The sequence below is a fragment of the Beta vulgaris genome, chromosome 3 (assembly GCF_026745355.1).
Source record: "Beta vulgaris subsp. vulgaris cultivar EL10 chromosome 3, EL10.2, whole genome shotgun sequence".
NCBI classification, from domain to species: domain Eukaryota; kingdom Viridiplantae; phylum Streptophyta; class Magnoliopsida; order Caryophyllales; family Amaranthaceae; genus Beta; species Beta vulgaris.
In genome coordinates, this window is record NC_079204.1 from 25,970,987 (window position 1) to 25,985,733 (window position 14,747).

General features: G+C 33.8%; 1 protein-coding gene across 1 annotated transcript in view; it reads left to right on the top strand.

Moving 5' to 3' along the window:
* The window catches only part of LOC104906870 (serine carboxypeptidase-like 7), a 63,094-nt gene extending 56,748 nt beyond the window's left edge, over nt 1-6,346 (top strand). The window contains 2 exon segments of the mRNA XM_010695698.3: nt 2,405-2,502; nt 6,027-6,346. Of these exon segments, the coding sequence (XP_010694000.2) occupies nt 2,405-2,488 (84 nt within the window). The 3' untranslated portion in view covers nt 2,489-2,502; nt 6,027-6,346.
* Nucleotides 6,347-14,747: the final 8,401 nt, after the last annotated feature.

Below are 14,747 nucleotides of genomic sequence, written 5' to 3' on the forward strand. Positions count from 1 at the left end.
TAGAATTTACTCACGATCCATGGTTAGTTGGTCATGCTGGTTGAGAAAAATGAAGCATATGATCATGTGGAAAACATCTCTTTTAAAGTTCACCCCCCTTATCTAATGCAAGTATGCAACCACATTTTCAAACTACCATATATATATTGGTGCGTAGGAGATTATTTATATAGGTAACTCAAGATAAAGTGCTATCTCCTTTTTTACACTCGACATTTATGGGTAGTTTAAGAGTCACTAGATAAGCAATATCTACTTTTATCTCCCTTTTTTCCCGAAAATATTTCACTGATATATACTATATATGTTCTGAAACAGCTATACATTATACTAGCTAGTTTGAGTATTCAGATAATTAAGTAAAAAGCTTTCTCTATCTCTAATCTTCTTAATAGAGATGAACAAATCTTCTCATGGTAGTAGAACTGTAGTACTTGATAATCCAATAATAACACAATACTCAGTTTTCTAAAAGTAGTGAAATGTGATATGGGGACAGAGTAATTGGATAAAAAGGTGGTGAATGTCAGATGTTATCATAGTTGCGAATTAAGTTATAGAAGTATTATGAGATATATACTCCTTTTTGAGAATATGGTACTTAGAAAACCTACAACTTTGACATGACTTTGTGAACGTTGGGTTCTTTCCCACAAACTTGACATATGTCAGTGTCAATTGTTAACCTTCTCCCTCTATGGCAGGTTTGTGAACTTTGGTTGAACTTAGAACAAGAAGGAAAAGAATGATATTTTATGTATATTTAGGTTAGCATAATATATTGAAAAAAATGATTTTAATAATCCCATCTTTGGCCGGTCTATTCAAAATAGTCAAAATTTTCAATAAAATAATCCCACCTCTATACCTTATCTTCTTAAATTGGTCCTTTTTACCTAAAAACTGGTGAACAAGTTAAATTTTATTAACTAAGTTCCTTTTCTTATTTTCTGCCGTTAGCTTTGACAACCTCAACTCCTCAAGAGCAAATCTCTCTTCCACGACTTGAATCCACCATCAGCACAACCCAACCAACCCACCCCACCACGATAACCACTCCAACGCTAGTGATGTGCCGACTGAATGGTTGTGGGATTTGATTGTGGATGTAGAGGTCAACCACTCCTTTTACAGCAACGCACTCTCGTTGCTCAGACCCACCGCAATCGCAATCTTGCGCGCCATACTTGCCGTCAGAGTCTCGGCTATTACGCCAATTTTCGTGGCAATGGGCATTGAGACGGTGACACGTGAGGACGATCTGCTGTTGCTTAAAGTTGGTGGTTCTACGTGAAATGGGGGAATTTTTGGGTACGATTGGTTTTGTGGTGTTGGGTTTTGATTTGATGGGTTAGAAGACATGATTTTGATTTATGGATTCTAGTTTTTTTTTCGGGTTTAGTTGTGTTTTTAGGTTTAATTGTGGTGTTGTTTGTGAATTGTGAGAGAGGAGAGAGAATGTCAAGAATTATCTTATAATTATGGAGGAAGAGGTTGTTGATTTTTTTTTTTTTAAAAAAACATTCAATATATGTGGTTTTTAGGTTTGATAAGTTCTGGGATTTTAAGGCTATGTTTGTGAGTGAGTTGACATAGGATTGGGTTTAGGTGGGGTGGTACTGGTGGCTGTAGTAAGGGGGGGGGGTGATGGGGTAGGGATGGAAAGGGAGGGGGTTCGAGAATTGTAAAAGGAGGCCTGCTGGTGGCTGAGGTAAGGGAGAAAGGGGCTGGTGTCGTGCTGGTTTAGGATAGTGGGGGGATTTCTATGGGTGGAGGGGGTGGGACTTGGGAGGGAGGAGTGTTGCTTTAGTTTCTTTTAGTGTTTAATTACATGATTAGGGTTTTGAATTCGTTTTTAAATATATAATTAGGGTATTGAAATCTGCATTTACAGGTTACCAATAGGTATTAATGACCTATTCTAGGGAGATATGCTCCAAAGTTTGGATTATTATCAAATTATGAAAAGTTAGGACCGAACATCGATAAAGGTAGATTATTAGTATTTAATTAATCTTTATGTTTTCATCAAGTCCTAAGAACTTCCAACAAGTGATATTTTATAAGTCCAGACAAGTCATATTCAATTGAACAAAATACTCCATCCTTCTCTTATTAGTTTACCAATTTTTTTGGGCTTCAAGAGAATTAGTATGTGGGTGCTAAAGACAAAAGAGAAAGAAATTTATTGTGGACTAAGAGGAGGAGGATAGTGACAAATAGAATAATAATGCTTTATGTAGTGGATAATAATACAAAACTACTGGGTTCATTCGAAAAGTTTGGAAAAAAAGGGTAAGTAATAAGAGACAATTCGAAAAAAAAAAGTGGGTAAAATAATATGAAACAAAGAGAGTACACCCTTGCAGGAATCAGGATGTATGATGTATTATTTTACTTGCAGGGAGCGGGACATACTGCTCCAGAGTATAAGCGTGCTGAATGCTTCAACATGTTGATGAAATGGTTAGAATCGCATCCACTCTAGTACGAGAGTACCAGGTAATTTCGCACCTTGCATTATGTCTCGTGTGTGGATAAATAACTTGATAAATAATCGAGCTTTGCTTGTGAATGTTATTGCATACAAAAAGAAAAACCTTGGGTATACTATACACCCAAGTGTATGTTATAGGCTTTGGAATTTTATTATTTATGTCACTAGTTTTATATGGACACGATGCGTGCCAAAGCATATAAAAGAGGAATAAGTCAAAATCATCTTTAGTGTTAATACTACCTCTGTTTTTATTTAGTTGCAACATTCACCTTTTTGCACAAACTTTAAGAAATGAGAAAAGAGAGTATAATTGACCCACTTTCCCTTGCTACTATTACGGTAATTAAATGGGGAGAGTAGGTGAAGTAAGGGTAATATAGTCAAATTATCCCAAAAGCTTTCCTAAAAAGGGAAATGTTGCAACTAATAAAAAACAACTAAATTAAAAGTAGAAATTGTTACAACTAAAAAAAAACAGAGGTAGTAGTAGATAGTGCAACTGTCGCAAGAAACTGCATTGCAGTTCTACAGTTGAGTGTATAAATTATTAGTAAAGTTTCAACACTTATGTTGTATGTTATCTCTGGGTGTAATTGTAGTAATAATATCGTTAAGAAAGCCAATTTTTTTTACTTATTTATTTATATTTATTTTTGGTGTCTCCTTCATCTTTAGTGTAGTTTTATTTTTTTTTTATAGGGATTTGATGGTGTTTTATTTTACCTCCATTTTGACCTTTGTTTTTGTATATCTTTTATTTGTTTCTCTCCAATTAAACTCAATTTTATATGATAACATATAAGGTATACAATCTAGTAAAGACTAAAGACATGAGCTAGTATTACTCTAATCCTTGATAATAGTAAAAAATAGTATCACTAGTGGAAAAAAGTTCAACCGCTGCGGTCGAAATCAGACTTACTGATGCGGTTTTTATTCGCATCAAGTGGGCTCTCAGTAGATCCAAAATATTTACTGATGTCCAAAACCGCACCAGATTGTCTAAATTAATGTTAAAAAAAAAAAGTGCAGACCTGCAGCTGCACTTACATTTCATTTTCAGTTCACCAACTGAATTTTCACGTTTCATTTTAACAACAACAATGTTACAACAACAAAATCATTGCCAAAAAATATACAAATAAAACTGATCAAAAAAACTTACAAATAAATCTAAAACCGAATTAATAACGCAAATACATTCCAATTTACCTTATTTCCAGTTTCTAAAAAACGTATATATATTGTATACGTATACATACCAAAAACATATACCAAAATTTCCAGTTCAACAATGGAAAAAACCAAAATTACAAAAAAACGAAAAAAATCAAATCTAACTAAAAAATACAAACGAAAAAATGTATATAAAAACTAAAAAATTAGATATAACGAAAAAATGTATATAAGTGAACGAAAATTACAAAAAAAAAAAAAAAGAACTAGATCTAACTAAAATTATAAACTACAGAAAATTGAACTCATTAACATAAAACTATCATTAAATGCTAAAAATCGACAAAAAAAACCCTAAATGTTCCTAAAACACTTGCCGGAAGCAACGAAAATAGAAGATATGCATCTTTCTCTTCACTTGTGCAGCTTCGTTCGCGAAAAATGAATGGCTTGTGGCAGTTTGTGGGGAAACGACAAGGAATTGCGGGTATTTTTCGGAGACGACGTAGAAACGACGAGCTTGTGAGGAAGACGGAGAGAGTGCGTAGATCGAATAAAAGGAGAGGAGAGGATGAAAGAGGAAGTGAGATTGGGAGTTTGAGAGAGGGAGGAGGGTGGGTGGCTGGGATTTAGGGTTTCATAAGAGAGGAGAGAGGGAAAAGGGTGGGTGGGAGTCTGGAAAGAGGATGAAAGAAGACTGAAATGGGATAAAAAAAAAGTCACACTTTTTTTTAACACGGTGAAATGAGCTCAAGGAAAATGGGCCACACAAAATTAAAACTGGGCCACGCATTTTTTGGGCGATTTTTTTGAGCGAAAATTTTACTAATACAGTCTAATAAACTACATCAGATTTTTTAAAATCCACATCGGTTTTTTTAATCTGATGCGGTCCACAACAGGACCGCATTAGATTTTTCTGCCAACTTTTCTTCTCATTTTTTGGTTGTTTTTCGAATGCAGTTTTACAAAAACCGCATCTGTTACTAAGTGACATATAAGGTTTTTTCCACTAGTGTATGAAATTTATATAAACTACATTTATACAAATATATTAAACATGTTCACTATCAAAGTAAAGGTGTCATGCAGCAGTTTTTTCAAGTTTTCAATACACATGTTTATAATCTCATTTAAAAATATTAACAATGTGTAGTTATTAGGATTGAAAAACATGAGCTTTTATTAATTGTGAGAGTTTAACCATTAATCCACTACGATTTCAATGCTTAATGTTAAGCATAATAAAAGGTATTATAATTATTTTTAATTATAAAAACATAGACAATTTTTTTGATCTCTAACACTTGTACTCCCTCCGTTTCCTAAAGATCTTCCCACTTACTGTTCCTACGGATACTAAGGAAAATCAAGTTGTGTGGGGGCATGGTGTGAGTAAAGTAGGAGAGAGAAAGGGTTAAGATAAATAAACAAATAAAAAGGGTTAAAGTAGGAGAGAGAAAGGGAGTAAAATTGAATTAATAATGTAATGGTGGACCATATGATAGTGACATGATAGGGTAAATAGGGAAATTTGTTTTGCCAAATAAGGAATAAAGCAAAAGAGGGAAGATCTTTTGGAAACACCCTTAAACGGAAAGAGGGAAGATCTTTAGGAAACGGAGGGAGTATTAAGTAATAACATTTTCTTATCCCAATTCTATTTAAATTGTTATTTTTCTCCTCAATTTCTTAGATTTTTTTTTAAACAATTTATCATGCCATAACATTCATTTTTCAATTTCGCACTAAACATAATATTATGAAAAGATAATAAAATCGATTATGAAATTTATGAATAATAATATATTTGATAATTGTAACTGACATGTGGCATTGTGGCATTATACGTGCCAAAATACTTGTTTATAAATAATAATATGCCCATCATTTCCTCTCTCCTCTTCCTCCTCCCATCTTCAATTCATCATTGTCCTCCTCACTCTGCCCTCCTTTCGTCCTCTTTTCTCCTCAAAGAAACAATGGGCTTCTCTTTTTACTCCATACTTTATGATTTTAGCAATGTTCGTTGTTGGATTGTGTTATGATCACCCAGAGGTAGAGAAAGTATGGTTATGATTTTGTTGGATTGTGTTATGATTCTTTCCATTAAATGAACATTCGAATTTGTTGCCTCCGCAAGTATAACAAAATGAGGATCTATTACGAAAAAAAAACCTTTCTGACTGGTTTGCTAGTTGAATTTGAGATTTTCCTTTTTTGTCCTCTTAGTTTGTGGAGTTGTGGTTGGATTACAATGTTTGCTATCTTAAATAAAAATCACATCTAAATTATTTTTGTGTCATTTGGTTAATATGTGTCTATATTCTTTTGTTGTATTCATTTGTAGGTAATCAAATGGAGATTTTGGCACATGAATGGAAGGGAGAAGAGGAAAAAACGAGAATGCGGTTTGAGTTATGAAATAAAGAAAGAGGAATTGTTCGCTTTTGTTGAGAAACTGTATTCCAGTTGGTGTGTATGCATTTATTTAATTTTTTAATGGAAACTCATGAAATTGCAGTTGGTGTCATGGTGTGTATGCATTTATTTAATTTTTTTTATGGAAACTCAGGAAATTGTAATGTTGATAATTTATTTTGTAGTTGGGGTATTTACGTTATTAAGGGTTGACAGCAAAGGGTCAGGACTCAGGAGTTGCCGAGTTAACATATACTTCTTCTGTTTCTTTTACTTGCAACAGTTTGACTTTCATGCTTGCCAATGCATAATTTTAACCATCAATATGTTTAATTATCGATAAATACAAATTATAAAAAATATATATTTGGAAAATATACATTCAGACGAATCTAACAAGATCCCACATGAATATTTTTTTCCTTAACTATAAATTACTAAACATAAACTAAGTAATGTAGGTGAAAAGTGTAAAAGTCAAACTGTGATAAGTAAAAAAAGAAGGAGGAAGTACAATAAAGATGCCAAAAAACAATGTATATGTTTAACTGAGGTAAAGAATATCGCAACACTTGTTGTGTCTTTGGATAACAGATGTAGGTACAAGGTTTGGTTGACATTTTTCTTTATTTCTAACTGTGGTTTTTTTAGAGGAAAAGTAAAATTGATCAATTTTAGCCCATCTATATCCAATTAAGGGAAAATAAGAAGTTTGGACCTGTTATTTTCCCTTTGCGTTTCTTTTGTTTGTTAACGTTTTTTCATACAAAGTGTCTGTTTGGTCACAATGAGAGTTATTTTCCTATAGGAATTTACAATTTGTCGGAATTTAATTCCCTTGTGAAATTCCTTGAAATTACTCTAAGTTGTTCGGTAGTCATAAGGGGAGTTGTAATACATAGAATTTATGGAGGAATTGTGACTAAGGGGAGGGTAGGTAAATAAAATCCAACATTTTGTGGGAATTTGAAATTCCCATGAATTTTCATTGTCCTCATTTTTCCCACTTCATGTCAACTAAATAACTATTCAGATTCGAAAATCTTAAGAGTTACTATTGCCTACATGATTTCTTGCATGCCAAACAACAACAAAGTCTAAAAATACTTTTGGTGTTTATGATAATACTTCCACTCTTTTTTTTATTTGTAACATTTTCCATCTTAAGAAATTGCATATCACTTAAATTGTAACAGTGCTCTTCCGAGTTACTATTGAAACATACTTAACAACCGTAAAATAGAATTAACTCTTAATTAAATAAAATCACAGAGAAAAATTACCTTAAATTACACTAATGTATTTACTAAATTCCCAGATAATGTATACAATGAAATATCAACAAATATATTCTTGAATCAACTATCTAAATATAAAATCAATCCATAATACACAGAATTTCAATCTCGCTGCGCTTCCATTCATGAGCCCTTAATACCAAACTTGGAAATTTAGGGAAGAATACAAAATAAACAAAAATTTTAAATGAATGCGAAATTCAATCCTTTACTTCAGCCTGTTAAAAATGCTTTTATTTCGGACCATTTCTTTCCATGATGATGCTCGCATAACTCACTCTCTTAAATAAATCAGTGGCAAAAACTTAATCTTGTTTGGAATGAGTTTAAATCAAAACTAATGAGATTCACATAACAATATTGTCATACACCTATGTCAAAAATCATTCCGAGCAAAAACCTTCTAACAATGTAGTAGAGTAAGTACGATCGTAGCTTCTAAGGTTTGGAAAAACTAAAAAAAAAAAAAGTATGGTAAACAATTCTATACTAAAAAATACGAAAATCATCAAACTAAAGATATAGCGTAATGGTTCTCCATATTCATATTTATAATCTATCAATTAACCGTGAACCCTACGGTCGAGTTTTAGTTCTCTCAAATCAGCGTATGCAGAACGGTTGCTAACATAATAAGATTTGCTAATTGTAGGTAAGGCTCTAAAGAGTATTATCTCTCGAACTACGACTCATTATTAGCAAGATTTAATCACACAGTTGATCTGGTTGCAAGATTAACAAAATAAAACCTACTTAATAAAAAATATCAATGACTAATCAAATCATTAATAACATCAATCAAGACTTAAAGGATATAAACATGGATTTTCAACCCTAAAAATAAAAACTACTCAATCATAAAATAATTCATAAAAGTTAGATCTACAAAGGAAAACATAATTAAAGATATGAATGAAATAAACTTATTGAACTCATGAATTAATGAAGAAAAAGAAAAACTAGGTTTTACAACTAGATAGCTAGAGAGAGAAAGGAACAAAATGCTAAAACTAATAAGAGAGAGAGGGGGGGGGGGGGGGGGATGGGGGAGTCCCTCACAATAAGTGATTCCTAATATAAATATTACTAAGAGCATGTACAATGGTTGGTGTCTCTCCAACTAGCTCTCCACACTCTCTCTCCTATTCTCTCTCTTCAAGCTACTCTCAAGAGCCATGTTTAAAAACACCCAACAACAATAAAACCCTTTAAAGAGCTCTCCATTCAACTTTTCATTATTTTGTGGTCCCCATGTCAATAAATGAACCTCATTTCATATTATGATCAAAGTTATATAAATTAAGTTATTCATGTAAATTAAATATAATTACAAATTAATCTTTTTCATAATTTAAGCAAAGTAGAATTTTTAAAAAACAATATAATTATGAGTGCTAATATTTAATTTTCATAAATTTGGCATGGAATGAAGAATTAACCTACAACATGAAAAACTAATTTTTAAATATCCAATATTAGGCTCATTTTATAGATAAAGGAAAATTATACTTGTTGGCATAATAATTATTACCATCTTTTTTATAATTTTTATAGAAAAGATCATTAAATGGTTGCATGAAGAAAAAAGAATTGAAGTAATTACAATAAAAAGTGGGTCCCACACATTGGAGAGCCATCTCTCCATCAACCCAAATGGTATCTCCCCCAAGAGCCCTTTGGCAAAGTGTCTCCATGGAGAGACACCCAAGACACACCCAAGAGCCCCATTGTTGGGTAAGAGGTGGCTCTCCATTTTCTCTCTCCTTGGAGAGCTAGTTGGAGAGCTAGTTGGAGAGCCCCATTGTACATACTCTAAGTACCCTCATACAACTAGGAAAGTAAGTTACAAGATAAGGAAAGTCGAAATATTAATTAAATAGGCGAATTTTAGCGATTCGCGAGTATGGTACCAATACATAGCAGATTCCAGCAGAAACAATCCAACCTTCCGAAAGGCATAACTACTTGACTAGAAGTCTCCTTGGGGTGTACCACCTATAGTTCGAAATCTCTTTAAGTCTAGTTTCCAAATCCACTGAAATTATAAATTCTTATGACAGCATCAAATGTTATGGTAAGAAGAATAGACATGACTCTTTTTCCACAGTTCTTCTAATGATTTTCCGCTTTGTTTTCACTCAAACTCGTACTATGAAATATCCATGATGATCCTTATGCAGTGCACCTTCCTTTCAAATGCTCAAAATGCTCAAGCTTAGCTAGTTGTACTTCAAATATATATTAATTACGTGAAATTCATCAAAAATAAGAAAACAAACCAAATAGGAATATAATAGTACAACTTAAGACATAATGCAATATTGAACCTAAATTGCAACCTAAATTAAACAAAAATGCACCTAAAAACTATATACAAGTGTGACACATTACTTCCCTCTTAAACCTCTAATGCGCACGCTATAATTTAATTAATGAAATTTTTTTATCTTGTAATGATTACAATTTGGCGTACCAGATTGAGCCGTACATGCATCTCCTTGAGATCCAACATAATCTCAATTATGACAAGATTAAATAAAATTTATAGGATACTATCTATCAAATAACCGGTCACACATCACCTAATTACGCGCACAGTTACTAATCTTCTCTCTCCGCAACAAATCCAATAATGGATTTTCGAACCCATGGAAGAAATTCTTCATCTTTTATTTGTTCTATGTTTTTTTCCTTGCATGCTTTTCTCATTCTTTTCAATTATATTTTGGATTTATTTGGTTTTATTGGCTTGTTGCTTAAGTATTTTGGGTTCTTTGTTTTTCAATGTTGTCTCTCTTGGCTTGTTGGGTTTCTCGGGCCCTCCCTCCAATTCCGACGACCTTCCAATTTACTCTCATCTATTCTCACCTTCTCTATATAAAGCGTAAAGACCCTCCCTTCATGCCTAAAGCACTCACCCATTCTTGCTCACCCTTTTGTAAGAGCTTAAACCATCTCTCCTCGCTCTTACTCCTTCATGTCTGACGTTCCTTCCCCGGCTAAGAATGCCGCCATTCTCAAATCCCCTAAATCTAATGATACCCTTCCCCTTAACTCTAAAAGGTCTGGTCCACCTCCAAACTTTTCTTGTGGATTATGGTTGAGATCCATTGCTTCAGCTTCAATGTTGATCAACACATGGATCATAACAATCACAATACATCTCCCTCTTGATATAATTTGTGACAGGCGCCTGCGAAAGGTTAATCGACCAATTTTGTAATTTCTGAATTTTCATTGTTTGGAATAATATGTTACAAACTTGGTGGAGATACATATGATATGTGATATGCAAGGTTCCATAAGAGAACTCTTGCTTATGAATGTGGGAGGAAGTACATAATATGACTCCACAATCCTACGTACAATGCTAACACATATTTATAGGAGTGGTATATATTAATCTACAATATTCTACACTAATCTTACATGATCTAATTTAATATCTGATGCTTGATTATTCTAGATTCTTCATTCCTAGATTTTTCTATAATATGCCTTAATTACAATAGATATTTGTTTGGATAACTCTAGAATTCATCTTGATTTTTACACTAGATTTTTTTAGATTACTATTTCTAACACCTCTTCCCATGAACCAAGGCACGCAAGTTCTAATGGTTCCAGACCTTTCACGTCCTACTCCCCCCGGCATAACCATCCAAGCCCCCATGATCGATGAACAATGCGTTTCCCTGCTCAAATCCACGTGGCTTTTTGGGAAAGTTTAGAGTGAGCCCATACCTACTACCGTAGTCATTAACCATATCAAACGTGATTGTAATTCCATTCATGGGGAAGTCACGATTCACTATCTTTCTAATAGGTGGTTTTCAATCACCTTATCTAATTCGCTTGACAAAACTGACGTGCATGAGCGTCATCCTTAGTTCGTCCAAGGGCTAAAATTCATCCTCATTCCTTGGAGACCATTGTTCAAGCCCTTTTTCTAATAGCATAACCCATGTAGACTAGTGGGAGAAGATCTCGTTCCTCCCAAATGAGTATTGATATTGTTCATATCTTATCTTCTCTCCCAGAGTATTGGCCACCTTATTAAGCTTGACAAGTTTTCCCTCCAAAATGATGAAAAAGCTCAATTTGCTCGAGTTTGTCTCGACCTCCAAATTACTAAACCAATCCCAAGGTCTATAACTATGGATTCCGATAACGAGTCTACTGAATTTCTTATTCTGTGAGACGGTGCATGAGGTTTGTCCCCTTTGTGGGTGCAAATAGCACAAAGTCTCACAATGTCCTAACAAACACGCTCCATGCATTAATTGAGGTTTACTTTTGGTAGGTGTTATGGCCGTATTTTATATAATGTCGACGACCGATGACCGATGCTAACAAGCGACACTCGACTTCACTAAACTAGCTTGATGATGCGATGACAGCAGACCAAGTCAAGGTTGTTGTAAAAACTCCTATAGTCAAGCAGATGTTGCTAGTGCCTCATGAAATGGAGTTGAATGTGTCTAGCAATATAGAGAAGTATTGTGAAAGTAACTTCATCATAAATCAATCCACATTCATTAGAAGGCCAAGTCGTCGAGTTGTAACCCTTCTGTTAGTCGAGTACAAACACTTGAGCAACTACAAGAGGGGGGGGGGGAATTGTAGTTGGGGAGATTTTCTATCTTTTTGCGGAAATAAAAGAATCTTTATTTAAGAAAGAGATAAATACATAAACTTGAAAAGAATAAGAACACGAGAATTTTTACAAGGAAAACTTCCTAGGCCCAATAGGAAGAAAAACCTTGACCACGAGGGATTTTGACTCAATTCTCTTTAATAAACTTAGGCCAAAAGACTCTCTTTTGTACAACCTAATCTTGGACCTTCTCAGTTCCTCTAGGAACTTGTTCCCTGTCACCTTGTTCCCCCTGAACAAGTGACTTTCTCTCTTGACTTCAATAGAAGTCTTTCTTTTTCTCTCTATTCTTTCTCTTTCTCTTTTTCTCGAAATGATTACAAATTTTGTCACACAATCCAATCTCTAATACAGTGTATAATAATGAAAGAAGAGATAAAGCCGAAAACACTTTCTCTGAAAATATTACTATAAAATTCTGAAAGCTTAACTATTAAGTTCGTTACACACAACTATTTGTAGATAACAAATTTCCAATGATCTTCTCCACAAACATAGTGGGAGCTGAATTTCAACCTCACTTCATCCACATTCTTGCCGTTTGCGAATCAGTTGGGAGTTATGCGTTGGTTCCGAAACATCATCCATTATCACACGCCTTAGAAGTAGGTGGGTTGTTGTGGGTTGTTGTAGTTCCTAAAATCTAGGAACTACTTCAACAACCCTCCTTTTTAGGTGCTGGAAGTTAGTGCCTTCGAACGCTCCTTATCAAATAACCACTTTAATTGTTGCGCACAAACTAACTTTCAAGAGCATTGTGGAATCATATAATTTCACAAATTTACGTCCATAAAATAAATCATTTGTTGCAAAAACAAATAAAGTTAACAACTTAATTTTTGATTAACCTCCTAATTAATTCTCCATAAGTTATTAAACATAATATTTGTGATATAAAAAATAATAAACCTAAGAGAAAATAACAAATCTAGATTAAAAGATAAAATAAAACTAAAACAAATAAACCTAATAACACTAAATAAAATAAATAAATCTAATAACACACGAAATCAGAGAAACTAAGTTAATCAAAGATAATTATTTGTCATCATCAAAATAGTGAAACAACACCTTCCTGTTTTTTAGGGGAGGCTCTTAGTAGTGCAAAACTTACTAGAAGTTCAATAAAAGGAGAGTTGTACAAGGAATAAAGGGGGTTACTAAACACAGCCTCACTTTACTAACGCAGCCCAAAAAATTCTTATAATCATATTTGTAAGTGCAAGAGACACTCAAGAGGGGGGGGGGGATGAATTGAGTATTTGTCTGAATGTTGTAACTTTTTCGATTATGGTAGGAACAGTTCTCTAGCAGCGGAAATAAAAGCAATGAATAAACAACACCAGGATTTAACGAGGTTCGACTTCTAATAAGTCTACGTCCTCCACTCACTCACTCTTTTATTAATCAACTCAGAATAACAAAAGAATTACACTCAATCACTTATGCACCTATGCACAGATGATTCCCCAACTTCCACCTATGGAAGTTCGACTCAACCACCAACTATGATGGTTCAAATGAAGTTGATCCCTGATCAACTTCTCCAGCAAACTGAACTCACAGAATGCTCAAATACAATCAGTTTTTTTCTCAAAAAACAAACAGGCTTACACGCTTAGAATGAAAGTAGATTAAGATCTATGTGGTATTCGGGTTTTTGCTTAGATTTGAGAGTTCAAGAGATGAAGTGCTTTTGCTTGGAGTATTCTGAAAATATGCGTGCAAAAGCTTAAGGTTTGTGTGTTCGCAAAACTCCTTAAATAAGCCTTTGGTAAGTAAATGTTTACATGATATTGTGAGAGTATATTTTCCTAGAAAATATGGAAATTATTCCAAGGAAAATATACTCAGATAATATCATATAACACACTTACCATAATTAAGAAATCTTGCTCACACAACAAACCATGCATCGTGTATTTTGAAAATCAATTTTGCGTGGAAAGAAAACTTTCCTAAAATACGAATGCATGAAGTAAAACCTTGAGGACTGGTTCAGATCTGTTCCCAGACTGTTTCAATCAACAAAATTTTACTTGTAGTTGTGTATGACAAGTAACCGAGATTTCTTGTCATCCACAACTAGCTCATCTCTCTAGTTTCAAACCTTATAGTGCATTCAAACCTTTATACCACTTACATTGCATCTAAGACCTAAATGCTACAACTTGATCTTGGTCTTCATGCAATTCTTCAAGACTTGGCTTCACTAGCTTCGTCTTTCTATCCATTGAACTCGTACTTTGGCACCTACACATGTAAACAGAAACATGCATGCAATATAATAGTTCAATGTGGTTTGTCATCATTCAAAACTCAAAACAGGGAACATAACAAATTCCCCCTTTTTGATGATGACAAACCCTGAAGTTCCCCCTGCAAATAATATCATTAGTTTTGGGAACTTTTTCAAACAAATTGAATTCTTAAGATAAGAACTCAAAGCACTGGTCTCGTACTGTTCCTGCAGATTAAGCATCATTTACAAGTACACCAGTTCACAACTAACTGACAGAGTTTAAGAAAGAGTTTCTAAGTACCATAGGCAAATACTGATTAGACTCAGAGCTCTTAGACTTAAACATGCATTCGCAAGAAGAACATCAGTAGTGTTCAGACTTATTTCTAAGTCATTAGGGTGAAAAGAAGTAAAGTGCTTTGAATACACTCAAATTCAAACCAATTCTGGTTT